This window comes from Salminus brasiliensis, chromosome 10 (assembly GCF_030463535.1).
Source record: "Salminus brasiliensis chromosome 10, fSalBra1.hap2, whole genome shotgun sequence".
NCBI lineage: Eukaryota > Metazoa > Chordata > Actinopteri > Characiformes > Bryconidae > Salminus > Salminus brasiliensis.
The window spans coordinates 35,658,153-35,685,977 of NC_132887.1; the positions used below are offsets into that span (position 1 = coordinate 35,658,153).

At 41.6% G+C, this 27,825-nt stretch overlaps 1 protein-coding gene across 6 annotated transcripts; it reads right to left on the reverse strand.

Moving 5' to 3' along the window:
* Positions 1–41: 41 nt before the first annotated feature.
* Positions 42–27,825, reverse strand: plekha1a (pleckstrin homology domain containing, family A (phosphoinositide binding specific) member 1a). Of its 6 annotated transcripts, none has more exons than XM_072689933.1 (13): positions 27,687–27,825; positions 20,036–20,224; positions 18,273–18,329; positions 18,018–18,063; positions 13,954–14,051; positions 12,179–12,310; positions 10,844–10,984; positions 9,698–9,766; positions 6,890–6,954; positions 6,737–6,800; positions 6,452–6,541; positions 5,240–5,314; positions 42–2,747 (listed from the first exon to the last, which is right to left on the reverse strand). In XM_072689933.1, the coding sequence occupies exons 2-13, from the start codon at positions 20,174–20,176 to the stop codon at positions 2,427–2,429; spliced, it is 1,299 nt and encodes a 432-aa protein (XP_072546034.1). In that variant the 5' UTR covers positions 20,177–20,224; positions 27,687–27,825; the 3' UTR covers positions 42–2,426. The 6 variants fall into 6 exon arrangements, with proteins under 6 accessions (XP_072546034.1, XP_072546033.1, XP_072546037.1 ...); XM_072689932.1 differs by having other exon boundaries at positions 10,844–10,987; XM_072689937.1 differs by having other exon boundaries at positions 2,457–2,747; positions 5,274–5,314; positions 10,844–10,987.

Here is a 27,825-nt window from a genome sequence, read left to right on the forward strand (position 1 = left end):
CACACATTCTCCATTTGGAGGCTCTAGAAAAGCAAAAGGCATAAAATTAAAACTTTATTTTGTTTAACATTTGGACATAATAAATAATACAAAAATATGAGATATCAACAGTTACAGTCACCAAACAAGACAAAAAAAGTGTTAATACAGAAAATTACAGTCACTTATCGAGGCTCTTGTAGGACCTCAATAGAAGGAAGTTTCACATCCAGTCTTGGAGTCTGGAGCTTTCTGGCCTGGACTTTTTTTTTTCTCCGGTATGTTTCTTCCCTCTTTCAGCTCAGTGATTAGTTCATTACACGAGGACTTGTTAGTGGTTGAGCTTCTGATAATATTGTGTTAATTGTTATTGCAATACCAGCTGGCCTTTAGATGGGACATTGTAGAAAGCAGCATTGTGTGTTTAGTATTCTGATCAAAAAAAAAAAAAAAAAAAAATCAGATCATCTTTAAACATGTCTGAACACTTTTTTTTTTTTTCTTTTTTTTTTTTTTTTAAATATCTCCCAATGCAATCGAAATACGATATTTTGTCTTTGAACAGAGGAAACAATATACTGTCCTGGAATTGAGCCACAAGACTAGAACTGAAAAGAACAGCTCGAAACAATGGCATATTGTAGAAGCGGTCAAACTGCTAAGACACACCCAAACGGTTTGGCTTTACGTGAACAGGCACAGTAGTTATCTAGAAGAAACTCAGCTAACTAATAATACAGTGAGCTTGTGGAAGTGCAAAGGCCACACAGGCATCAGCCTCAATTCAAAAAGGGACAGACTGGACTATAGTGTGATTGATGGGCCTCATGGTCGTCTGTCTGCAGTGTCTGTGCTGCGTCTGTCTGTGTAATATCATAGCAAAGCCCGCTATTTCAATACATGCACCTGCGTTTAGAAAAGAACAGAATACTGATCGCAAACTGGGCCGAGGACTGTCTGGACTGTGTTGGAAAGTGGTTGTTCGGCCCACAGTATCTGCATATTAAGCTGCAAATTTGTATAAACCATCCTTTCATAGGTGGGACTAGTTTTCAGAAGTTTGTCCTCTATGTTTGTTCAGTTTTAAGGAAGCATAGTTTCTGTTCTTTTCTAAATATAGAGAAAAGTCTTAATACCTGCTAAAGGTCAATTCTTAACAAAAAGAAAGAAATCAAGTCCAGTTAAATAGTGAAAATCTATTAAAATATACCCCCTATACGACATGATGAGCCAATGCTGTGGCCTTGGATTAAGCCCATCCAATATCAGTGGTTTCATCATTTAAAAACAAGTCTAGGGTTAATCTGGGTATTGAGGATTGGGCAGCCGGGCTGTAACTGTTTGCAGAAACTCATTAAAAACAATAGATCAAACCGAACTGAAGCTGAAATCATTCAAGCAGTTACTAGTACCAGTGCTGTTATACTGCCTCTAGTAGTCTGCAATTCACAGTTCCCACAAGTCCCTCACTTCAACTCCCACGTTAGACATTACCTGTAGTACTCATTCATTCACATTCACCGCACTTTTGTTAGCTAATGAGGAATTGCACTTTTTCAGCAATTTCAGCCTAAGTAATTCATTAAGATAAATAAATCCACTCAGAGCAGTTTGAAATGTCAAAATCTTTTGAACACCCTTTAACATCAACACCAAAGCTACTACACTCATCTACGTTCAGTCAGATTTCTGCTAACATTAATGATCTAAAAATAAGAGAAAATTCAGCAAAACTGATTGCTGAGAATTTGGAGACGAGAGCAGATAGAAATGGGCAAGGGAAAGAAAGGTATTCTCAAAGAAAGCAGGACTGCACTGAGTGAGTCAGCACAAAACATCAGCGGCCATTATTAAATAAACTCCGGTTAGTAGGGAGCCGTCTTCCCCGTCTTCCAGTGGTTAGCATAGTTACTCTGACACACACACACACACACACACAGCTCTGTTTAGTGTAGTCCCAGTTTCCCTCAGTTCCTGTAACGTTCACTAGATCAGTGACCACTTGCCAACTGATGTTACTAATGCTAATATTATTCCATATCTTCCACGTCGGCACGTGTTACTGAGCCTTTCCTGTAACTATAAAAACGAGGCCTCAAAAGCCATTTTTTTAGTGTATTAAAAATATTAAGAGACACTCAAATGATCTCAGCTTCTCCAGGCTTCATCTAGTCTACTCCCAACGTCTAATTAAAGCAGGAGTGAAGTGGAAAAACTGTGAGTAGCTTTTAGCAACAGCAAATCCTCCCTGTGCTTATATTACACATAAAAAAAACACAATATTTTGCTTGGTCCCGACTCTATAGAGGACTTTCAGAAAGGGGAACAATCTGGCAAACCACGACAGTTCAGGGTAGCTTTCATTTAATCATCTTCTTCCTCTCCTTTCATTTCAGACCCTCCGTGATTGACTTCTGCAGATCCGCTTCTCCCATAACCTCCAAGAGCTAAACCTCGCTGACGGGCAGCTCGGCGTCGTCCAGGTCGAGAGGAAGTGGAGGGGGAAGAGACAGGGCATCGCGCGCGCCGAAACTGCTGCGCCGGCGCCACGGCGACTCGTGAGTCACTTGGAGAGGTGGGTCTCTTGTAGCGACAGGCGGGCGTGCTGCCGGGGCAACGGCAGCAGGCTCATGAAGTGCTCGCTGTCCCACGCCAGGCCGCGTGGCAACACGGAACTCTGGGTAGGCTGGCACGGCAGGGCTGGCCTTCCAGGGGGCGGGGCCAAGCGAGGGGGTGCAGTAGAAGGAGGAGGAGCCAACAGTGTGCCCCTAGAGAGAGGGACAGAAGAGACAGTAACAGATTATGCAACATGTCTCACATGCATCAGTGGGACTGTCTGGGAAGCAAGCATAATGATGTATTATTGGACCCTGGATTGGTTTAAACTGGGGAGATCGTCAATGAGCTTTGTGATTTTAACAGAATCGAGTTTGACAGTAAGAATTACAGAATTATCTCTCTTAGTAATAGATGTGGGCTATGATTAGCAATTAGAGATATTACGGGGTATTATGTACTATACAAGTCCATCAAATACCTTAAATACATTACAGAACCTCCACATAAAACCAATCCATCAGTAAAAGCACAAACTCACTGGACCAAAAAAAAGAAAGTGATCGCATGCATAAGTTCTTCTTCCATACTTGTGCACCCCCCCCAACTTAAAGGAATAGTTCAGCAAACAGTCAAAAACATTAACGGTTACTGACCCCAGAAGCAGTCGATCCGCCAAAACACTGAGATCAAGTCTTTGCTTCTTTAGTTTAGAACAGGAGATGCTAGGCTAACACTGCTAACAAGCACTGGACTTGGACAGTCACCAATCTCTAGCATTATCTTTGTTTTAAAGCATATATTGAGATTTTGGATATAATTACAATCAAAAAGCTACATAAACTAGCATGATGTGCTCGGGTTGCCATGGGTGGTCAGACTCGGGGTTGTGGAGTCTTATTAAAAGAGCAAAGAGCTAGGTTTTTTTTTTTTCAGCGGCTTAGGAGACATTTATTGGCGTTTATTTACAGCGATGACATTGGTGACCGTTCAAGTCCAGTGTTTGTTAGCACTGACATTGGCCCAAGGAATGTTATCTGTGGTATCTAAAGGTGGCTTCTTTAGTTTAGAAGATGCTAGGCTATTCATTGCATCTGGGGTCAGTGATCAATCATTCACTGGATTTCTCACCAGGTTATTTCTTTAATAACAACATCACTAATTCCAGAAGTATTACACCAGTCTCTCAGGAATGTTCGAGTTAGCATGGGTCTCTGTTTCAGCGTGAGAACTGGGATTGACAGTGTTTCGTTGTGTCCGTGTTCTGCAAAACCTGGAGGAGTGGAAGTGGAAGAGTGGGCTACAATGGACTGAAGAGACTGGCATAATTCTTCCCAGACTGGCTTAGCGCTGCTACTAAGGCAAGGGGATGCCTAACCCAAGTATTATGGAAGAAATGATGCGAGTGATTTATGTATTTATTTATTTTTGGTCCAGGGAACTTCAATTCAAAGCACTGCAGAAGGACCAACACGGGTAACATCAGTACTGTAGAGGATTATAAGCAGAGAAGGTGAGTGAGTACCAGACACAGAGTGAGCAGAGCATCAGCTGAGGAATGTTAGCATGTCATAGCACCCACCGATTTTCCCTTTACTGCACAAACATAGAAAGCGGAGAGGAGATGAGACTGAAGCTGGAGACAGAATAAGAATAGTTGATGTTAATACATTAACACACTCTCGGCTCTCCACACCCCCAACAAATGTATCAGATTTAGCCAGTAAATGGTCATTGTGAATTTAAAAGGTGTTCTCTGTAGGGGAGGGTGAGGTTATTTTCACTTAGAGAATCAAAACAAGACCAGGGAGGGGCTCAGAGTGGCTCAGCTGCCTAATGTGCTACCACTTTGGCCCAAGGGTCACAAGTCAGAGTACAAGGGAGCATAACTGGCCATGCTCTCTCTGGGAGGGTAGATGGTGCGCTCTCTTGCTAGTGCTAGGGGGAAGTCACAAACCAATTCCACCATAAGACCAGAGGAGCTCAGTATCCAGGGGGTTTGTGTAGGACGGCATATGAAAGGCAAGCCACCTTCACAACCTTTGCGGTCTGTGAGCCAGAATCTAGAGCAGGGGAGAGAACTGAGGGCTACAATCTAGCACAGTTTGTTAATTTCTCTGCTCTAACTTGACAATTTAACCTAGCAATGAATTGGTCTAGGGTTAAACCTCATAGCGCATGATGCTATTTATTGGGGCCTGTTATTGTAAAGTTGTCCCCAGTATAAAAGCACTTCATCCACCATTTGCCAAAACTGTGTAGTCTGGAGCAACATCCAATACATTTGGGATGAGGTGGGAATAAGGTGGGGTGGTGACCAGCACATATCTTGACCTTGGTAAAGTGCTAATCACTAAATACAATCAAATTCTCACAGCAATGCTGGGTAATGACTGCAGTGGTCTGGGTAAGAAAAAAAAAAAGCTGATTACAAAAACCAGTTGAGGAGCCACTTGGCAGAGAAGACTGAGGAAGAAGGAAGAGTGGACAGGTGAAATACTCGGTGCTAAAGCTTGGAATGCAGCGTGTATTAGTTATGTGATTAGCTTTTAAATATGGTAAGGGTGTGTATTAGGGCTGGACAATATACAAGTTATATACCACATATTGTGCAGCCCTGGTGTGTATTGTGTGCATGTGCTGTGGCTTCTCTTAAGCAAGATGAGGGTACAGGAAGGGGTGGGACAAAGGGGGCGGGGCTCACATACGTGCTGCCTTGAGTGACACGTGGTGTGTACCTCTGAATACATGGGTTCGAATGCCTTCTGGCCTGACGCATCTGAAACAACACAGTGCACTCCATTAGAGAAAAGGGGGAGGGGGACAAGACAGACAAAGAGGTAGAGATGGAGAGAAGGACTGGGAGAGAGAACGAGAGAGTCTGACACCAAGTACTAAATCTGTGCTCCCAGATCTCTTTAAAGAAAATGGTTCTAGATCTTCTGTCCAAACCACTGCAGTCACTCCGGCATCCATCCCTGCGAGTGTGTGCGTAACAGTGAGTGAGTAGGCCAGTGCTACTGTGGGTCACTCTTTTCATGGTCTGATACTCCTCCCTTTGTAAATACAGCAAACATTAAAGAAATAGTGAAAGAGGGGGAAAAACACCCACAATTTTCCCATTATCCCAAAAGTAGATGGTCTGCCCAGACATGTTTGCTTCGGCAGTTTTACACTGGAGCTAACACTAAACCTTATACGCTACAGGCAGTGCAAGTAAGCCTGACTGCAAAATCAGAAAAAAACTGAATGGCTGTAATGGGGAAGGGAATCCTATAGGCCTACAGGAAATTGAGTGGTCAGGCCCACAGTAAGAATTTCACACCTAAGCTGGATTTCTCAATGAGAAAATGACTTGGGCCTTTCAAAATCTACAACTTTACGTCCTGTGCCAACAAAAACATTCCAAACCTGTTATAATTGTCAAACGTAATGAGATTCACAGAACTGCAAAGTATTTAACTAGTCAAAATACAATTTTTGCTACTTACTAAATTAACATCATAACACCCCAACAAACTGTGGCCTAGACAAAGAATTCCAATGACTTGTGGTGTCTAACCCTCTATGGTACTGTTGTCGGACATGAAAGTGGACTAAAGTATGCTGTATAGCTAAAACTGAACTACTATCTTCCTCTTGTTGTAGCTCCAGTGTAAAAACTACAGCACCAGACATCCCCAAGCTGGTCCTGCTTCAGTGAGAGCATTTGAGGTAAAGAGAACTGCAAAAAAAAATCTTCAAATTATTCCTCAATGGCCATGCAGAAGCCCACATGCAGTGGCTACTCCATGCTGATACCTACAAGCAAAACCATGCACCACAGACTAGTGTTAGGCTATGTATAAGGACATACACCATACATATCCTGACCGAGATCACTCTGATGTATGAATGTGTATTGGTGGATACATACAGATGCAGCAGATCTTCCAGGGCCCCTCTGGGCCACGATGGCTCCGGAGATGGCCTTAATCCAGCTGTGCATCTCTTCAGGACTGTCTGCCTAAAACGAGGAAGAGAAGACGAAATATTATTGAATTAGCGTCAGAACAAGACCTTGTTTCTTCATTTTGTTTGTTACCCAAAGTGCACTTACTTGTATGTTTGTTTATTTAATGTGCTCAATAAAATACTTCCCTTAACATACACTGAAAGTTACAATTGTTTGTTCAGACACATTTTAATAATCAACTCTTACCTGGACATAAAAGGTTCGCGAGGTGGTGACTACTTCAAAGAGGTTGTCCCTCAGCAATATATCACTGCCAACCAAAACAAAGAAATTAAATATGACTAACATGATGAATCTAGTAATAAATGTATGTTAAGCGATTGCGCTGCTGCCTCCCACCTGTGTTTACACTCCTGAACTTTATGAACCTCTTTAAGGGGGATCATCCTCAAGGGCTCCTTCTCCTGCAGAGGTAGAGAGCAAGAGTATGAGCAAACACCAGATATTTATTCAGTGATCTAACAAAGGAACGCTGATGTGTGTCAGGACACTGTGTGCATGCATGCTAGTGTAGACATATAAGAACTGTAACCATCGTACTAAAGATCTTAAAATATGGATATGAACAGTCATTCAGAGTGGTCTGGTGTGAAATGGTTCATTGTAGAGATATGTACAGACTACGTTTTTTTTTTGTTTTTTGTTTTTTTACAATGGTGGTGATGGGAAGCAGGTGTTCCAAATACATGCATCACAATATTTACATCTGACAAGTTGGAATGGACCAAAAAAAATGACAAAATATATAATTTATATAAAAATATCAATAATTATATATAGTCCATCTGTTTCACTGCATATTCTTGTTAGCCTCCTTTCACCCTGTTCCTCAGTGGTGCTGAGAATGACCCACCACAGAGCAAGTAATATGGATAATTTGGATGGTGGGTCATTCGCAACACTGTAGTGGGACAGACATGGTGGCAGGGTGTTGTTAGTGTGTGTGTTTGTGATGGTACAAGTAGTAGACACAGCAGTGCTTCTGGACTTGACTTAGTCCACCAATCAGAAATATCCAGCCAACAGTGTCCTCTGGGCAGCAGCATCCTGTGAGCACTGATGAAGGACTAGAGAATGACCAACACCAACAAACTGTGCAGCAACAGATTTGCAACTGACTTTACAAGGTGGACCAACTAGGTAGGAGTGTCGAATAGAGTGGACAGTGAGCACTGCTATGTCTGACCCACTTGTACCACCACCACCGTGTCAGTGTCTTGGCAGTGCTGAGAATGACCCACCATAAGGATCAGAACTATATTTAATATGAAAAACTAGTCTAACTATATTTTAGGTAACCCTTTCACACAATAACTTGGACCTTGGACGTCTGCTTTCCATCACCATCACTGTGAACAAATCTGACTTTTCAGAAAGTAAGCTCCTCTAGAGCTCCTATTTTCAATTTCCTTTACAAGGCATTAGAAAATGAGATGTCTTGTAGATGTGACCGAAAAAACAGAACACCTTCTGTCAAAAAAGCAGCAGAACCAGTCGGGGATGGTGGAGTGTGTCATGATAACATCTCATTCTCACCCAGACATTAATATACATGTGCTCACATGAGGAGATAAGCAAGGAAGTGCGCACACGCACACAGACACTCACTCTTACACATACAGACGGGAACGTCAGACTGTGGTACATTGTACATGTCAGGGCAGAAATCCCCAGTGTGTGTTCATAAAGAATCTCAGTGCTGCTAGTGCTGATCTAGCTTCAGATCCCTCCATTATTTTCTGAGTAATCTTCACCTCAGAAACTGCGCAGACCAGCACACCTGCTCTCAGAGAATGTGCGAATGCTGGCTCTGGCCATTGTTTATAATTTGATTATTTTGTCTAGGTGATTTAAGAGATAAATCAGCCCAAAAAAACTCATCTCCTTATCTCAAACTCAGTCGATCAGCCAAGACATGTTTTGTGTCCGAGGTTTGCCCTTTAAAGTTTTCTACTGGTGCTGCTAACAGAAGCTAATGGAGTGAAACTGAGGTAACTGAAGCTTATAGTTCCCAACCTAAATATAGTTCATAAACCTGTACATAAACCTCAAAAGAGCAGCACAAGAATCTTACAGAATTAGGAAGTCTTTTGCGAGGAAGAATTGGTGAAACTCCCTCAAACAAGAAGTAAAAGATCTGAGCTGCTGCCTAGAAAAAGTGTTTAACGACTGTTTGCCTAAGAGAGTGTTGCTTAGTACTGACCATGCATGCAATCTTTGCTTTGGGATGCACCGATCCGATATTTGGATCGGGTATCGCCCCGATATTAACAAAATTAGCAGGATTGGGAGATCCATGAAACGGATCCTTTCACTTTAATTTGGTGGTGTGAGACTGCACTAAATGTGCAAATAAATAAATGACAAATGGCAAATTTAGTACATTTATATCTATGTGTTAATTTGTTATATTATATAAACTAATGTTTAAGTCAACCCTGATGCCTGAAGTCTCTTTCACATGGTGAGGTATACGGTTTATTAATTCAGCAATGGTATCGGACTGGTATCGGGTATCGAACGATATGCAAAGTTTATGTATCGGTATTGAGACTGAAAAAGCCTTATCGGTGCATCCTACTTTGCTCTGGGCCCCCCCCGGAAAAAAAAGTAATCATGGTTAAAATATCACAGGAATCACCTTTAACGTTATACCCTTTAGAAATCAGGTCATCTTGGCTATTAACAGCAACAGAAATGCCCCAACTTCTGCATGCCACTGTATAGTCACAAATTAGAACTGTGACTCTAAACCGCTTATCATGGTGACTGCATGCCTAAATCATGACACACTTGCCACAAACCATGAGTTGAGTTGTTGGGTAATCCCAAACAGAAATGCTTATGTGCTTTCTGACTCTGTATGACACCATTTTCTATAAATACTACAAGAGCACAATACATGGTTAAAAAACAGAAGTAGCAGTAACAGTACAAGCCTTTTTATTAAGCTTTAAGCTAAAAAACTCCACTGCAAGTCTAAAGAAGCAAACGTCAGACACAAAACATGTCTCGGCTGATCTGCTATGTTGGATTTAACTTTTTCTTTCTGTCTTTCCGCACTTACATGATCAGTGAATGTGGATCAGTGTGATAATGTACAGTACTAAGAACAGTCATGAGTGAACCACTGAACATGAAACTCACAAGATCAGACTTGAAGTAGCTCATGGAGTTCTCTTCCAAAATGAAGTATCTTCGTTTCCAGTTTTTCATCTGAGACAAGGCAGAGAAGAGCGAGCAGTAATGGTTTTAACATATGGTTAACAGTTTATTCCATGCATATTGGAGATGGCAATTGATGGTTATGTGCTTAACAGTTATACTGCACAATAAAAAAGAATATTTCTGTTAAGATTTTCTTTAATCGTCTCTTTAAAAAATGTATTCTCCAAAAAAACATATCTTAGTGTTTTACAGGTAACCACCACTTTAAGCAGCGTTCCTGAGGAATCTTAGCCCATTCCTCATGGACAGTGGCCTCCAGTTCACTAACGTACTTCTACAAGGTTTAAGTCAGACAACTCTGGCGACCGCTTCAGGATCTTCCAGGACTTCTGAATTAAGTTTTGTTTCATTGCTCCACAGAACAGAATCCTATAACTTCTGTGGAGCGATTAAACAAAAGTAGAACTTTTTGGGTACAGTTAGATCAGCAGGATGTCTGAAGGAGGAAGAATGAAGCATACCCTGAAAAGTGTACCCTTCCTATAGTGAAGCATGGGACACGGAGGTTGCGTTGCTTCCTCTGGCACTGGAAACCTGCAGCGTGTGCAGGGCAAGACATTTAATCAAGCATCAGAAAATCCTAGGAAAAAACGTAAAGCCCCTCTCAGGAAGCTGAGCTTGGGCATCACCGAACCTTCCAACAGGGCAATTATCCAAAGCACACCTCCAAGTCTACCAAGGCATGGTTACAGAAGAAGTCCTGAAAGATTCTGGAGTGGCCGCTACAGTCGTCCGACCTAAACCCTATAGAAAATCTTTACTGAGATTTTAAGAAATCTATGAATGTTTTTAAACTGGAGGCCATAGCCCATGAGTAATGAAATACGATTGATCAGAAACACTGCCGGAAGCTGGTGCCTGGCTGTGCATGACTTTGCAGCAGGTCTACTAAGAAATAAAGTCCACTAAGATGTTTGTCATAAAGGGGTTGAATGATTCTCCACATAATCAAGTCATTTGGGAACTGGCTGAAATAAGTCAGACAGTGTACAGGTGGGTTAGTCCCCACCAAGCCCCATGCAGTGTCCCTAGAACTGTTCAAACTGTTTCATCTGCTGTACTCACCACAGCGCCCTGTTTCACACAGTAGCCTGCCTTGATTACACTCTGCTCCTGAGCTGGTCTACACTGGAAGTAGGGAAGGTGACTGTAAGGCCGTTTCAAGGCTTCCTTTTCTCTCCCGGCTGGCTGTCCATCGTTCCCTTCCTGCTAAAAGGCACAGGGTAATTCTGACCAACCAGAATTAGAATAAGACTCGGCACTCCTTGATGATGATCTTGCTTGTTAAGGGGCAACAATGTCAGTCACCATCAAATCAGCAGCAAACAAAATGATTAAAAACTGTTTAAAGGCACCAAAATGTACCCTTCAAATCAGTGCTTCTGAGTATTTATATAGATGCATGGATAAAGCATTAAAAATATACATAGAGGACCAAAACATACACATCCACTCAAATTCTGAAAAGTCTTTCCAAGGCTGTTTAACTTCCTGTTAGTGATCGTGACTGACTACAGCTGGTAACGTCTCTGTGCACACATACAAAGGGTTTGACAATAGTCACTGGATTACACAAACACACAGTATAATGGAAAGTCCAAGGAGCTCAGTGCAGAACTGAATTTTTCAAACAATTGTACACAAGTTATTTTGAGGTGTAGCCGATTTGCCAAGGTCTGAAAGACCAAACACGTTACAAGTTACTCCTCAGCTGAGATGAAATTGGTTCAGATGGTCAAGAACAACCGATGATCCACCATCGTCATTGTCTACAGTCCAGTGATACAAGCTGCCATTCTAGAAAGAAGTGCCTGCTCCAAAAAGCTCAACTGCAGTTTACAGCTGAACCACATGTACAAAGAAAAAGCCTTCTGGGGGAACATTTTCTGGACAGATAAAATACAGTTTAGAAGAGTAAAGGTGGGGCATTTAACCCCGGTGGAGTCAACATGCTCTGAGGCTTTTTGGAAGTAGGTATGTTGAGCAAAGTGGAAGGAATAATAAAGGAAGACTACCTCAGAAAAAAAACAAAAAACAAAACGCCAAGTCATCAGCTAGACGGCTGGTACTTGGGCACAACTGGGTGCTCTGGTAAAACAACGACCCCAAACACGTTAGAGGTGGTCGTGGAATGGATAAAGCAGGCTAACATCCAGCTTTTGGAATGTCCTTCCAAAAGGGCTGACCTCAAATATGTGGACCATGCTTAAAAGTGGAGTACGTTCCAGAAAACCAAACAAATGTAATTGAACTTTACCAATTCTGCCAAGACAAGTGGCTATTAAAAGTGTCTGGTCAAGGTTCAACTTGCTAAGGGACATCTAACCAAACATTTGTACACAATATGTAACAATATAACCCTGTATGTATCATTTTAACATTTGTTTCAGTATGTATTACCTGTGTGCGTGTGACAATAGGCACTCCGCCAATGATCTCAGTCCGATAGGAGACCTGCTTTCTGCTGCCTTGAATATCACCTACTGCTCTCTGACCATCAGAATTATGGACCACATCACAGGACTTGGGCACCTGCAGAGAGAGAATGAAAAAGAGAAAATTAGTAATACCCCCGTCAGTTTTATTAGACGCTGGCTCTACCGAACACTACAGAATATGGTACTTCCGGCAGTTCACAAAAGCCAGCCAGGAAAGTGAAACAGACTGGGAGAAACTTGGGAAAGCACAAAAATGATGATGGATGGTTGTTACTAACAATACAATAAGTTACCTAACAATACAACATCCTGCTAGTCAGGCTAGGCTTGACTCACATCAAAAGTCATCAGAGTGAGAAATAACGCAGTCACAGACTGGAGACCGGCCCTTAATGAATGCCTCTGGCTAACATGACTAACATGTCGGGGACAGTGCTGTGCGCAGTGCTCAAAAAGGTCCACTGCCCGAATATCATCTGGTCAGTGGTGGTCCTAAGGTGATCTTTTTCCAAGCAGGACACCAAATGCACGCTGATGTTTACAGTGCCGTGGGATTCATTCACCAGCTATGACAGCAGAGATACATACTGCATATAGGAATGAACTATTACATACACAGATCAGCCATACCATTAAACCACCTGCCCCATACCATGTAGGTCTCCCTTGTCCTGCCAAAACAGCATTGACCCATTAAAGTACTCCACAAGTGCTCTGAAGGTGTCCTGTGGTACCTGGCACCAAGACATTAGCAGCAGACACTGTAAGTTCTGTAAGTTGTGAGGTGGGACATCCATGGATTGCCTTGGGTGCCCATGACCCATTTGCTGGTTCACTGGTTGTCCTTCCTAGTAGCATTTTTGGTAGGTACTGATCACTGCATATCAGGAACACCCCACAACACCTGCCTGGTCTGGTGTTTTAGAGATTTTATGACTCGGTCATCTAGCCATCCCAATCTGGCTCCTGTCAAAAAGGCTCAGATTCTTATGCTATGTGGTCCACTTTACAACCAACCCGACTTGGACATTGGGCCAGACTAAAGAAGTGGGATTGCTTGAGATATGTGCACGAGAAAAGCACTTCTATCAGTATAGAAACAGAACTCAAGCTTAGATTTAGATATAGTCTCCAATTATCGCTTAGCCTAATAATAGGTCCTTTTAGGTTTTATATAAGCACACAGCTTCTAGCTACTGTAAAACATAAAAACTGTAAAAAGGAACAAGGATTTCTCATTTTGAAGAAAGTTGAGATCTTGTCAGCTAGTTTCGAGAACAAAGCTTGTTTGCAGATTTCCCCTTGAGACCCCACCTAACTAGCACATAGAGGTCGCCTTTTCCATCTCCAGCTCACCTGATTTAACATCATTAGGCACTGATTTACCACATCAGGTTTTGGACGATGACTATAAAATCATACTAGACTCCCATGAGGAGATATTTGGAGATGTTTTAATAACTTTAATACTTGAAAAATGTTAAAATTTCTGAATGAATGTTATTTGTATTTATCACAATAATTAGTGTTTTGTTAAGTAAAAAGACAGTTATTATACCCAGATAAGGTGCTTCTTCATTCTATTTTTCCCCACAGATGCACAGTATTGCATATGTATTGTCACTTAAATTTTAATTATGTGCAAACAGGCAGAGCAGTGCCCTACAGCTCATAGTGAGTAGAACCTCTGTTTTTGATACACTGACTAAATAAGGGTAAGTGCATCTGCACTCTTACCGTGATTTTGGTGGCATTGTTGAGTGCATTGACCCATTCTACAAGGTCCTGCTGGTCATTAGCTTGCAGAAAGAACTTCCTCATTCCTGCATTAATGACTAGAGAGAGAGTAAGAGAGAGAGAGAGAGAGAGAGAGAGAGAGAGAGAGAGAGAGAGAGAGAGAGAGAGAGAGAGAGAGGCACTGAATGAAAGTAATTAGGACACAATGATCAATACTTGGAGTGCAAGTCAACCATGTAGTTACAAATCAACTACATATGCTGAGGTACGTTCAACTACAAGCCTCCCTGGGTCAACAATAAAAATCCGGTATGTCAGAAGCTGCAGATAGCTGTAAGATTAGATGCTTGGGTGTATGCGTGAGTCTAAAAGCGCAGTTGGCTGAGCTGATGAAGTGAATAATGTAGCAAGCTCTGCAGAGGGCAGGCAACACAATGGGCAGCATTCTTTCAACTGGACACGCGCACACTCACGCCTGTGTGTGTGTGTATATGTGTGTGTTCCGCCTTGTGCTGAAGGGTGACATTCATGCAGCACTGCATCATTATTCATCAGTTCTTGAGAAGTTCAATTTTAGATTTTAGAGACATTTCCACAGTAAAACGTTTCAAAGAAGCGTGTTTGCTTATTAGTAAAAGTATTATGTTATTTTACTTATATAAAAAAGGTAAAAAACTATAAAATACATTAGTAAATCTATTACACTCAATGTATCCATTAATTTGTTTGAACAATACTGAGAGATGAAGGTAATGTAACTAAACACATACATAAAACTAAAGAAATGTCTTTAAACATTATTTGTAAAATGTAATTAATAGAAATGCAATTTTTATTTTCTTATAAGGAAAAAGTATTCCTACTGAAAATTAGAATCAGGTGCAGAACATAAGCTGCAGATGATGAGAGCATGGTTAAAGAGGATTCTGGAGAAGTCTGTCTTCAAAAGTCAAACCTCAGACATTTAGCATGCTCTGCTCTTGATGGCTGAAGTGAGTGGTAAAGATCACCACGGCCAGATCCAAAGTGCTCTCTGAGGCCTTCAGAAAGAAGGCTGTAGATGCAGAGGAGTCTGAGAAGTGATTTAAACACACTGATCTTAGAACAATCATGAAAATCTTCAATCTTCCGAAAAAATCATGGCCAGTCAGGGGCATTTCTAGACCAGTTGTTGTATTGGGACACACAAAGAATTTAGAGGGGCACAGCTGTACCCCTCCGATTGCGTAATCATAATACAAAAAAAAGTTCAGATGAGATTTTACAAGTTGATTTACAACCTGATCCAGGCCTATTTTCACGTAGCGGCTACTTCAAACCCAGTCCAGTTCTAAAAGTTTGTTTTAACCACAATGTTAAAGGTTCAGGCACCATTAATGGACATTACTGCCCAGTCGGCAGCCCTGAGGCGCTTTCTCAGAAAGCAAATAAAAGAGTTGCAGTGCAGAGCTGCAGGGGAACCTGAAAAAATAAGATATCTAAAGCTTTGCAAAACTGTAAACGATAATGTTATATTTATAAGCGACATTTCTGTCACACATGCATGGAATTTTTCCTGTGTGGCATAAAGCTATGTGCAAACTGATGCCTTTGCTAGTTTAATTAATGCCTTTGCTTCAGTGGTCTATAGAGATATAAGTAGGTATAGGCAAAACATATAGCCATGTGCTTCAGTAAATGGGGTGTAATGACTCCCTTGTGGCCAGATCAGGGCCTCCTAGGCAAGTTTAACTCAAGACCACAAGATGCCTAAAGATTTTCTCAGTTGTATGAGTTTAGATACATTTCCTTAATCTTTCAATCTTGTCAAGCGTCCAGATGTTGACATATGCTAGAAGCCTTTCATTTGGTGTCACAGTATTTAAACACGGACTGCAGAGCTGATATCGCTGAAGGCTGCAGAGTGCTAATGAGCCAAAAAAAAAAAAAACTAAAGGCCAATATCCCAATGACTGTTAATACATGATATATTACACAGCCCTGCTGCGCACACGCCCACAGGCAAGTGAGAGAGTGACTAAACTCTGATGGCTTCTCGTCCCATGCCCTCAGCCTTGGCCTGGAAGATGAATCACAGCCTTTTTTCCTTTAACCCACTATTCTGAAAACACCTACCCAAACCCCCTGGCTTCGAAATAAGGTTTTAACAAACAAGTTTGTTATTGAGAGGTTTCCTTAACTATACACAAAGCTATATACAAACTGAACTCAAAAGACGATGTGAAAACACTGTTCCTGGTCAAGGCAATGTAACGCAAGTTTTTAAAAGGTGCCATAAAACGCATTCACTGAGTATTAAGTTCAGTGCTTTTAATCGATAAATAGTGGCTGGGGCACAAAATGCCCAGATGACATTAGGGGTGGGCGATACTGTGAAAATATTACCACCACAATATTTAAAGACATTTTTACACAATATTTGTCATTACAATACATGATCACAGACAAAACACATCAGCAGTGACAGATCTTTAAAAACTACCATCCGAATACTCCCTCATACTGAGCACAGGAACTTTATTAAAAAAAAAAAAAAAAGTAATCTATAAATTAAACCAGTCTAATAACACTGTTTGTAATGAAACATGCAGTTGATCATCAGTGTTCATTAAGCACTGACCATATTGTGCATCACAATAACAACATTTATCCCGATACGATAAAATAGTCTTAACCCTAGGTGGCGTTTTACAAGCCTATTTACAACCCTATTATTGTCCGATGGCCAATCCTGTCATGTTTTAATGGATTGGGTATTGGCTATGTGAATCCCAATCCAGTTCCAAGACTTTATTTTAACCACGAGCGCCACCTGGTGTCCTCAAGGCACCATTATTGGCATTCCTGCCCAACCAGCAAATGCCCATCTAGCATATGTCAGTGTGGACTCTCAGAAGGTAAACAAAGGAGTTGAGAGTCTGCAGTGTGAAGCTATTTTGGAACATGAAAACAGACCATAATATCTGAAATGCAGGAGAATCACACGCATATCTTTGTTTTTAAACCCTAAAGAACTGGGAGGAAGCTAATGCTAATACACATACACTATGGAAACTCAACACATCAGCACACTGACCCTGTAATTCACCCTATAAACCTGTTATTTCACATCAGTAGTGGACAAACAACAGATATCAGTCCAGAATGTGTAATACTACACACAGACATGTAAAGCGACTTGACCGTAAGGTTTTAAAGGAGCTGGGGAGCTGAATGGTCTGGGAGGTCAGTCAGACTGGATTATCAGATCATAAACACGATAAAGTTAATCCAAACTTACTCGATCAGCCAAGACCTGTTTCAGTCTAAAGCTGGGTGATGCCAGCGCAGCCAAGCACATCGTCAGGGTTCAGCTTTCAACCCTTGTGGATTTATACACCAGTCGCTGTCCGAGGAAGTCCAGGAGAACTACGCAAGACTCCAGCCACCCAAGCCACGGCCTTCTCAGAGCTACCCAGTGGCAGAAGGTACAGAACTATGAAGACCAGAACCAGCCAGGTCCTAAACAGCTTCTACCCCCAAGCAATTAAGGCTGATGAACAGTGCAGTCCATCACAAAGCTCTCTCACTAGTCTCATCGCACCGCCAGCCAATACAAAACACCCTGCACTCACTCACTCACTTACTGGATGGACCTCTGCTCAGTCACATTACACCTACCAAAGATCTCTCCTTACTCCTCCCCTTCTCTTGCACTACACTGGAATTCACATATTATCCTATGAAATAAATAGTACTATAAACAGCTCTATATTACACAGACTGTATATTAAACCAGTACATTTTAAACATATTCTGTATCTTTATTTTGTATATATTCATGAGGGACTACGCACCCAAGTTTTTCACTCACTTTTACACCTGTGTTCATGTGATGTGACAATCAACATGCTTTGATTTGAGTGCAAGTCTTGCATAATTCTTTGCGCAGATTAGTATTTAAACAGGAAAAGCAGATGGGAAAATAGATACAGCAAATAATCCGCAGCAAAATAAATGGTACCTTTGGGTTATTTGCAAAGCAACACAGAGAGCATTATTCAAGCTGCCAAATCAACACTTACCAAAGCAAAATTCAGCTTTTGGTCTTAGCTTGGTGGCATCACTAACCTGCAAGGAAACACAGAAAAACATCAACAACTCACTGAGATAGCAATACAAATGCCTGACAGAGTGAACGACTAAATATAACAGTTATGATGTTTTAGGCAATTTTACAGATGCAGAATAACTTTAGACAGATTAGGTTGGATTACGCCATGCATGCAAAAGCTAAATAAATATATACACAAACAAACCAACCAAGAAATCAACCTTACTTTGGATATATAGGTGAGTTTGAGTGAGCCCACACATTCTGCCCCTATCGGTAGATTCTGAAAGTGGAAAACAAAAGTTCAAAACAAGAACAGAGCACACAACCGCTGCAAGTGCAGCACTGTAGTTTCTGGTATTTTCACAACATAAGCCTTCTTACTGCAAGATCACAACTTCTGATACAGTCGGTATGTCTATCATCTGCTTTTATCAAGAATCAGAGTCAGCTCTTTGATATCGCAGGCACATTGTAAGTGGAATTTAAACTGATCCTGGATTTCTACACACTTCACTAATTAAGGGGTAAACATTGGATCTCATTCACAAATATTTTCCTAAGAAAGTCTAAGCCTTAGATGAGATTCAAGATAGGTAGAGCGCAGAATTGTTCACAGCTCTGCTCTTATGATGATGGACCCCACTGTTCTTGTAAATGGAACAAATCCTAAAGGTCAGAATCTTTAGACCATCAGGCCTCCCACCCACCACCACCCATACCAGACCAGCGGCACACCCTCCTACCACTGCTACCTGCTTAATGACCATGTTAAAACCTAAAGGGACTCGTAACTATCTGCCACTATTAATATCACCACTATTAACTATCTGCTGTATCTGGTTTGGTCATTTTTATCATTAATGTTTAAATGGTTCTGATCAGAGGAGGATGGGTCGGGTCCCCCTTGTGAGTCTTGGTTCCTCCCAAGGTTTCTTCCTCCAGCTCTGAGGGAGTTTCTCCTTGCCACTGTCGCTGTTGGCTGCTCACTGGGGGTCTTGGATCCTTCATGTCTTACGTTATTTCTTTTTTTGTCTTTTACTAATTACTAATTATGTAAAGCTGCTTTGTGACGACAACAGTTGTAAAAAGCTATACAAATAAATCTGACTTGACTCGACTTTTCCGGTTGGTGAATAAGACCCAATGTCATTGTGTCAGAGTGAGTTCAGTGTGAAATGTACCTTTCTATAGAAACTAACAAAGACAGAACTGTTTACAGCAACAGGAAAGAGCGTTCTGAAGCCGTTTAACGCCTCAAAGCTATTTCACAGAAAGTTACTACATGAAACGGTCATTTTGTTTTGTTTTTAATCAGACTGAAGTAGGATTTTGGCTTCGACATGGATCTGTGCTTGCAAACTGGTCCCAAGACAGTCTCTGTCTACCATCATTACACCACTATCAGCATTACAGAGATGTCATCACACCACCTGTTCTGTTCCAGTACTGATCATGAAACACTGGCCTCTTTTTTTCACTGCAGGGCCAAATGGTTACTAAGGCCATGCCATACCTTTACGCATCGGAATGGACCAGTTAAATCAGTTACAGCTTCTTTTTCCATTTGTTGTGTTACTAAATCAGGACCAGGAAGCGCATGGCGTCTCGTAATAAATAGCTAACTCAAATCTATTAGCATTATGCAATCCGCAAGCATAAATCAAACTCATCTCAAACCAATTCAAGGACTTTACAGATGCAGTACACCAAAAAATGTTGGAATCTAACTAAGTCAGTTTGAAACAAACCCATTAGGGTTTTTACGCAAGTGAACGACTTCCACATGCTAACGTAAGCTGTATCCATGGTCCTGACATAACAGACGATATACAGTCACAGAATCATGAACATAGTCCAGCTGTTACATCAACTTCTAATCTCGCTTTTAAGTATTTGCCTCGTGAGGGTATTACTAGCCTACGCTAAGCGAGCCAGGTCAAGCTAACGCCGCGCTAGCAATGTTGGATGATGTTGGCTGTAAGGTACCTGTGGGTTGTCCATGTACCAGACCAGGTTGCCTTGCTGGGTGTCCAGGAGGAAGTAGCGCCGCAGGAACTTGCCGCTGCTCTCCAGCTCCTCAATATCCAGGAAGCCGCAGATGCGGTTCTGTCGGTCCACGTAAGGCATCGCTCCTGTTCACTGCTCATTCCCCCGTCCTGTCTCACCGTGCAGCTGCTGCAGGACAGAGCGAGAGCAGGAGAACGTGTTAGGGGGAGCCACAGAGAGAGCAAAAGTGAGTGCTTGTGTTAACAATAAGCTTGCATGACAATATCCAAGAAGTCCTCCTCCCCCTCTTTTATTCGCTCCTTTGGCTACAGGCCAGCAACTCTAACACTGCTGTTAGTCATACCCTCACATCCATCCTCACAGGATCTGAATCATAGCATGTGCATGCAGAGGGTACCCCCCCCACACCCGCCCCCTTCGCTGTAGGCAAAGTCTATAGCCTGGAATACATTAAAACGGAGGGGTCAGAAATCAAACGGTGAAGTAAATTGGTGGAAACCAGGAGAATCCACAGCTGGTGCAACAGACAAAAGCATATTAATGCAAGCCTGCCCCTCAGAGAGCTGTTTTCCCATGGAAGGAGCCTTAAAAACTGGCTTACCCAGCTTTAAAGTCGTCTTATTTTTATCTTATACCATATGAGAAACCTCTGAAGTGAGATGATGAAGGTGAATATATATATATATCATTAGGTACAGCCCAATTGTAAACTAATTAGTAATATTAACTATTTTTCGGATGAATTCAAATGAGTATACTCAAATATCCAAAATACACAACGGAACAGTTTTTGAGTGCAGTTATGACGGACACCATTATGCCACAGTGCAATGCAAAGCAAAAAGGGAGGAGCCACTCACAATTGAAAAGTTGGGGGGGGGGAATGGCAAATAACCATGCAAGTGCAGCAGCAACAGCAGAACTTGCAGAGTTGCCATAGCAATGCTTCATCACTTCCTGTCAATTTTATGTACAGATCTACCAAACCTGCACCATTAAGATAAATGTATAGTCTATACCTTATAGTATTACTGTGCATGCAATTGGGATGCAGCCATTTAAAAATAGTATTTCTCAAGTCCAAGACACAATACTTTTTAATAATACAATGAATAAAATAAATAAATAATAATAATAAAATAACAAAGAGTCTTACTAAAACTTGTGCATGTGCTTCTTGTGAAATCTAGGCTGTCCTCGAGTGCTGGTAACGAGCCAAGTGGCCAGCTTTCACGGACGTGCTTGTTCATACATGCCCTGCGTTAGCAGATTTGCAAGCTCAGCAGACTGACCTAATAGCCCATCCACAACTGTCCAGAAAAGAAGCCACTGGTTCAACTGATTTTGAAGAACTGCCACGACGAATAAAGACACGTCAAGACAAGTCTTTCTGGTGGTGTTTATAATGACCTTCTTGAGGTGTGTATATCTACACATCTTAATAGAAACAGTAGATTAACTTTGGACACCAAAAGAGAAGCTAAAGCTTACAGAACTACTTAGGACTTAGGTCAACACAAAAAAAATAAATCAGTTTTAAACAGTGTGATCAGTAAGATGCAAGAGGAAATGCTGTTGTGTTCTGTAAACTGATCTATTATATAACCAAATGCTAACCCTACAATCCACAAAAATCTCACACTGGTGCAGTTTTCTATGAGGAACCTCACTACTGTCAAAACAAATCCAGAAAGCAGTTCCCTGTAGCAGGGAAAGCATTGCTCCCAGGATTAGACTGAAGTCATTTTGATATAACGTTCAGGTGTATTTTGAGACTAAAACATAGGCGTAATTGTAATAATCAATCATTGAGATCAACAACAATAACATGAATAAAGTAAAGCTCTGTTGGTAACGGCACCACACAGGATGATATGTATAAAAATGGGCATATATCTTCTCTTGAGACTTTACGTGCATTATAGATGCCATCCTAAAAAAACGTTGAGCATCATCCATGCTCTACTGGCTCCATAATGGTACGCAGTGCTTGGTCCCCGATGATTGCCACTTGCAAGCAGTTACTACAGTCCATAGAAATCAACAAGTTCTACAAATGTTCAACAAGAAAACAAAACATCAGCTGATCATTTTACTCTCCAACAATGAGAACTTACACACTAACATTTTTTTCCATCACCATTAGGAAAAGAATCCAATAAATAAATAAAGTGCTTACTACAAATGAGTGAAGCAAAGTGCTAAAGTCAATAGATGGAGAGAGTGAGTCGACCCTCAGCCGCTCTCTTGGTCAAACAGCAGATAAAGACCACATTATGCCCTCCACTCTGGAGGCCGAGACGTTTATGGCAGGAGCTGAGGACGTAAAGAAATAAACAGACAAAGCTTGTGACCAAAACAAGGCCTGCTGTGTCATCAGCCACAGAGAGGAGAACAATGCTCCCCATGAGTCATCCAATCAGTGAGCGCGAAACACACTTGTGCCGATTTCTAGAGCACAGAGTGAGCCTTGTGCTCCAGAATGTTCCAAGAATCGGTGAAGGCCTTGTGCTCCGGCAGCGCAGAGAAGACCAACTGACCAACGGACTATAATGTACAACAGCTTTTCATAATTCAGTCGCCATGTTCAGACGGCTTGAGAGTTCAAGAAACCTGGGCCATAATGGTTCAGTAGCAGATTAATAAATTATCCCTGCACATTGTCTTGACACCGGTCTTCACAAATCTGATGTAGGACCAGATATTAGACCTTAAGGACCAGAGCTCCCCTTCAAAAATGTGATGTACTTACAACCTTTATATCATTATCAGACAATGTCACATTACTCATTCACAAATATTGCCCACCACTAAGCCTGGGTGATCACAATGAAAAAAAAAGAAAACTGCACAGTAGAATAGTGCACCACCACTTGCTAAATCATCTTGGAGGTCTTTTGCAGTCAAATCTGAGGACAAAGAAACTTTTCCATGTGAATTACTCCTCTATAAATTCTACAGTGGTAATTCACATGAAACGTTTTCTTGGTCCTCCAGACCTCATCTTGTACTCTGTTTCTGTTCAATTTCATTTCATAAATACATTAAAACTGACAAATCATCTACCTGCAAGTACCTAAAACAACCTGAAAATTAGTTGCTACTTTGTGGACATCAATTATTTTAATGTTCTAAGTGCTATGCAACAGCCTAGCTTATGGTTGCTGGGTGTTGGGACAAGATTTGAGGAGTCAGAGTATTTATAAAGCTCATCATTGCATCACCCGGCCTTGTGTACAAGACATAGCTCTAACAAGCTAATCTGAGACCTTGCTAAAAAATAAGATTTACACACACATATACATACATACATAATTATATATTACACACACACACACACACAATATATGTAGCTGCTGCTGTCAGGTGAAAAACATGCATCTCTATCTATAAGGAAAAAAAGGTTGGCTATGTGAGTTTGGTAGATTTGTCTGAATCTCCGTATGAAAGGGTGATCCCTCCTTTCCTTCCATCTCTCTCATCAGTGTTTTTAACTTCAGCTGAGGCAGAAAGAATACAGTGCAAGTCTGGTCTCGTCACAACCTCAATTCTTTTCCAGACCACTCATGTTCTTCACACGTAACCCTCTATACTGACAAACACAGTGGCTTACTGTCAGCATGCTGTCATTTTTGTAAAGGTGATTCCACAAAAAAGCTCAACATAATTATAACAGTTCTGAGAAAAGGCCTCAGTCGAAATTCCTTCACTGTCCAACCGACAGAAATCTGGTGGGCATATGAACATTCTGTTCTATCTCATTTGATATCTGGACAATATGACCTCAAATCAGTATCTCAATTAATTGAACATTTTATCGTGATAATGATTAGTATAATGATTATATAAGATGGAGATGCTCAGTTGGCTCTGTGTGCGATTTCTCCTCCATGCTACCTTCATGTCTCAGAACGGACTGGTGGAGTCATGTGACAGCTCATGAACTCACAGTGTGGAAAGAACAATAAGAAAATAATCCACATGGACAAGATTATGTCCATTAGAGGCTGAGAATGAATCTAGCCCTTCATAATACTCAGATTTTTGCATCAGAATTTAAACCAGCCTATTAGAAATACATGGTACGTGAAATTTCCCATGTGGAGTTCCCAGCAGCAGTTCACTTGGAAGAAGGACAAGCCGTCCCTGTTTTTTGTGATACAGTAACTCCAGACAAACAGACAAACTCCACCTGTCAAAACAGACCAACCTAGGTAAGAGTGAAAGTGCCCTCACCTTATGTATATATAGAGGGTCATCCATTAGTTTGGGAAGCTATCCTAATAACTTAACTTTTAATTACAAATATTCCAAGTCATTGTGCAGCATTTCTATTGAGCATTACATTTTGACACAGAATGAAGAACAACTGCAAGATTTCAAACAGTGCTAAACAGAGACTCATGTTTCTTTGCAAATCTGCAAGCAATCATATGTTAGCAGTATCAAGGGAAACAAGTTCATTTGTATGACATTCGAATTTTGAAGAAAACTATTCCAGCTTTTATTCATGGTCTATTTTGGCATACTTGTATGCATTGCTTACTTAAACAAGGTAAAGGTATGATTAGTCTCAGCAATATTCAATCATCCTAGTAAGATTTGTAAGAATATTGTACAGTAAATCTTATTTTATCTTACTGCTCTTTCAAAATGTCATTGGAAAGTTGGAGAAATTGTAAAAACCTTTGAAAGTAGAATATGTTCACTGGAATGTAAGTTTACAGATTGTGGCTGAGATTTTTGCCATGACAGAGTGATGACGGTGGTGGTAGTCACATCCTTTCTGTAAGAAACGCTGCAAAAACATGAGCCCACTTGAATAAATATAGCCCTAAGTGTTACTGCACAACACAATCAGCCACACCAGATGGCCTCGGTCATCCTTTGGAGATGCTTTACAAAAACCAATGTGCCAAAATGATGACCACTCACAAATGAAGTAAACAACATAAACCCTCTCATAACAATGCAAATGAATGGTTAGTTCTTGCAATCAAACAGGCAGAAGTGAAGATCTGGGCCCTTGACATAGGACAAAATCATTATGGCCAGACGGCTGGGTCTGAGCTAGAGCTGGGCAATATGACAAGATAAGTATAGTGGTGCACAAAATGCTTTTATGAGTGCATTGTGGATTGCCAGTGCATTAAATTTTAATCATTATTTAATGTAGTGCAGTATATTTTAAGTAAAAATAAATTCACAGTACTCAGTATGGGAGAGTATTTGGAAATCAGTTTTTAAAAATGTACACTGTTTTCCATATTGCCCAGCTCTAATCAGAGTATCTCTGAAACAACAAGGCGACCTACTGACAGTGAACCGTGGAGAGACAAATCATAGACTGGCACCCAAGGCTCATCGAAATGCTAGGTCAACTGAGGCAAGTCACCAAAATACCAAGACAGGTGTCTATTTACCTATTAAATAATTGGTTAACTAAAAATCTAAATTTAGGCTACACAGTTTTCACCTCACCCCAAACACTGGCCAAGATATGCCTGTGACGTTTGTAGCCAATGGACATTTTTTTTTAGGTGGCATCATCCTTGAAGTCCCAAAGAAAAATATCTAAAGAAGCAAACTTCAGACATCAAATGTGTCTTGGTCAATCGATCATGTCTGTGGAAAGTCTGGTTAACCCACCCTTCGTGAAGGTGAAGGGTAGCCTTGTCAATCACTATGGTTCTAGCATGCCTTCTCAACAGCATTTACATTCATGGCATTTAGCAGACTCTCTTATCCAGAGCGACTTACAAGGTTACTCATATTACAGAGGTAGTGTTAGCAGTCTTGCCCAAGGACTCTTATCGTTGTAGCACAGCATAATCACCCAGACCCGGGAATCGAACCCCAGTCTCCCACATGGTGTGGTAGCTCAGTGGCAGGTAGGGGTGTTATATGTTACATGTGAGGCCAATCATCACAAAACCCCATGCAATCTTACAACAACTCCACTCAAATTTAAGACTCAAATTCTACCAATTCTACACCTTCCTCCTAACTCCAGATCAGATCAGGGTCAACCAAGCGACCCCTGTAACACACTGTCCACTGCATAAAGTAGACAGTGCAAAACTGGCACTGGCACAGCAACGGATATGACTGCATGCCCTTCCCATCAGATGGTCACATCCGAGCGTTGTAAGGGTGTTCCTTACAAAATTAGAGAAATATATCATCAAAATAATGACTTTCCAAAATTGGAAATGCATCATGGCTGTAGACACTGCAAGCACTGGCTCTTATCAGCTTAGATGTGTGATATATATCCAATGCATCACACATCAAATCAGGCCTTTGTTTACATCTCAATGATCAAATAACGCAGATCTTTTTGGCAGCAGCTCCTTACAGCGATAACGCGAACTGAGGTGCACAGTTCAACAAAAAAGGTGCACGTATTTGTCACTGTACAGTGTGGACTGTACAGCGAAATGTGTCCTCTGCATTTAACCCATCTGGTAGTGAACACACACTCACACACACACATGTGTTAGGGGCAGTGAGTACAGACACACACCCAGAGCGGTGGGCAGCCAACTCCAGCGCCCGGGGAGCAGAGAGGGTAAAGGGCCTTGCTCAAGGGCCCAACAGTAGCAGCTTGCCGAGCCTGGGAATCGAACCCACAACCCTGTTATTGATATCCCGACGCTCTAACTGCTGATCCACCACTGCCCCAACACACCACAGTCCTAACACACACACACACACACACACACACACAGCCCTGACGGATTCAGACTGAACCAGACAGAAGCCCTCATCCTTAAAAGCAGGTTAATATACAGTGATCAGTTTACAGGCCAAACAGATAACGCCCTGGAGATTTACACGTTAAACACTGCATCACATTCAACACAGCTCTGATTAAAGCTCCATGTCTGTAACGCGAACCTGCCACACACCCAGCTGGTCTACAGCTAGACCATATAGGGCACCTTCACAGGTGTGACACAGCTTTGACACTGGAGGAGGGCTTAAGCTCAGATGACCGGCTGAGATGCTGAATAAGTGACAGGCCAGCAAATCTGATCAAGGCACCACTTTAAATGAAGCCAAAACAAGCAGAATATGAAACTATGAGCACTACTGCTGTGGGTGTGCATACAGGGCAATCTGTACAGTACAGTGTTTTTATTAGCTATATAGCTACAAATATAATAAAAACACAGCACTTCATGATGCTGCTCATCCTTATAAATCCTGCTGGCTAACTCTGCTATCTGGCTAGCTAGCTAGCTAACTCACTACACCTGGATAACGACAGCCAGCTAGCCAGCTAGCCAAAGTGACGGGTAAACAAGCAGCTAGCTAGCTAGCACAGGTGTCAGGTTTTATCGAAAGCAGCAAATATACGAGCTAAACGACGTCCATTTCTTTAACATATGCTCCACAGACACAAGTGCAAGTGTTTTAGAGACAGAAAGACTCTGAACATGGCAGTGTTTTCTCGCTAGCTAGCTAGTTAGCGAGTTAGCTAACGGGCTAAAGTTAGAGAGACCCTCCAACGCCGCAGCCTCGCCTCGCCTCCTCAGCCTCTTTCCGTTCACTGTTTCTCAACAACGCAGTATCTCTGAGGCAGAAACTGAGGTGGGAAGCTGGCAGTTTGGTTTAAAGAACTCACTCAGGTTTAACGTGTCGTGAAAGAGCCGCAGAGGTTGATTCAGCCCATATCCCGCTCCCTGTCCTCCACCAGCTCCAGAGTGTGGATGAGACGGAAGGGCTCTTACGTCACACCTTCGGACTCCCTGCTTTTTTACTGT

Coding starts and splice junctions, on each gene's coding strand:
- plekha1a (XM_072689932.1), bottom strand. CDS start 20,176: ATGCCTTACGTGGACCGACAGAACCGCATCTGCGGCTTCCTGGATATT. Junction 6,955..9,697: donor GCTACTTCAAGTCTGATCTT/GTGAGTTTCATG, acceptor CTACCTCTGCAG/GAGAAGGAGCCCTTGAGGAT. Junction 2,748..5,239: donor TCACTCAAGGCAGCACGTAT/GTGAGCCCCGCC, acceptor CCCTCTCTCTAG/GGGCACACTGTTGGCTCCTC.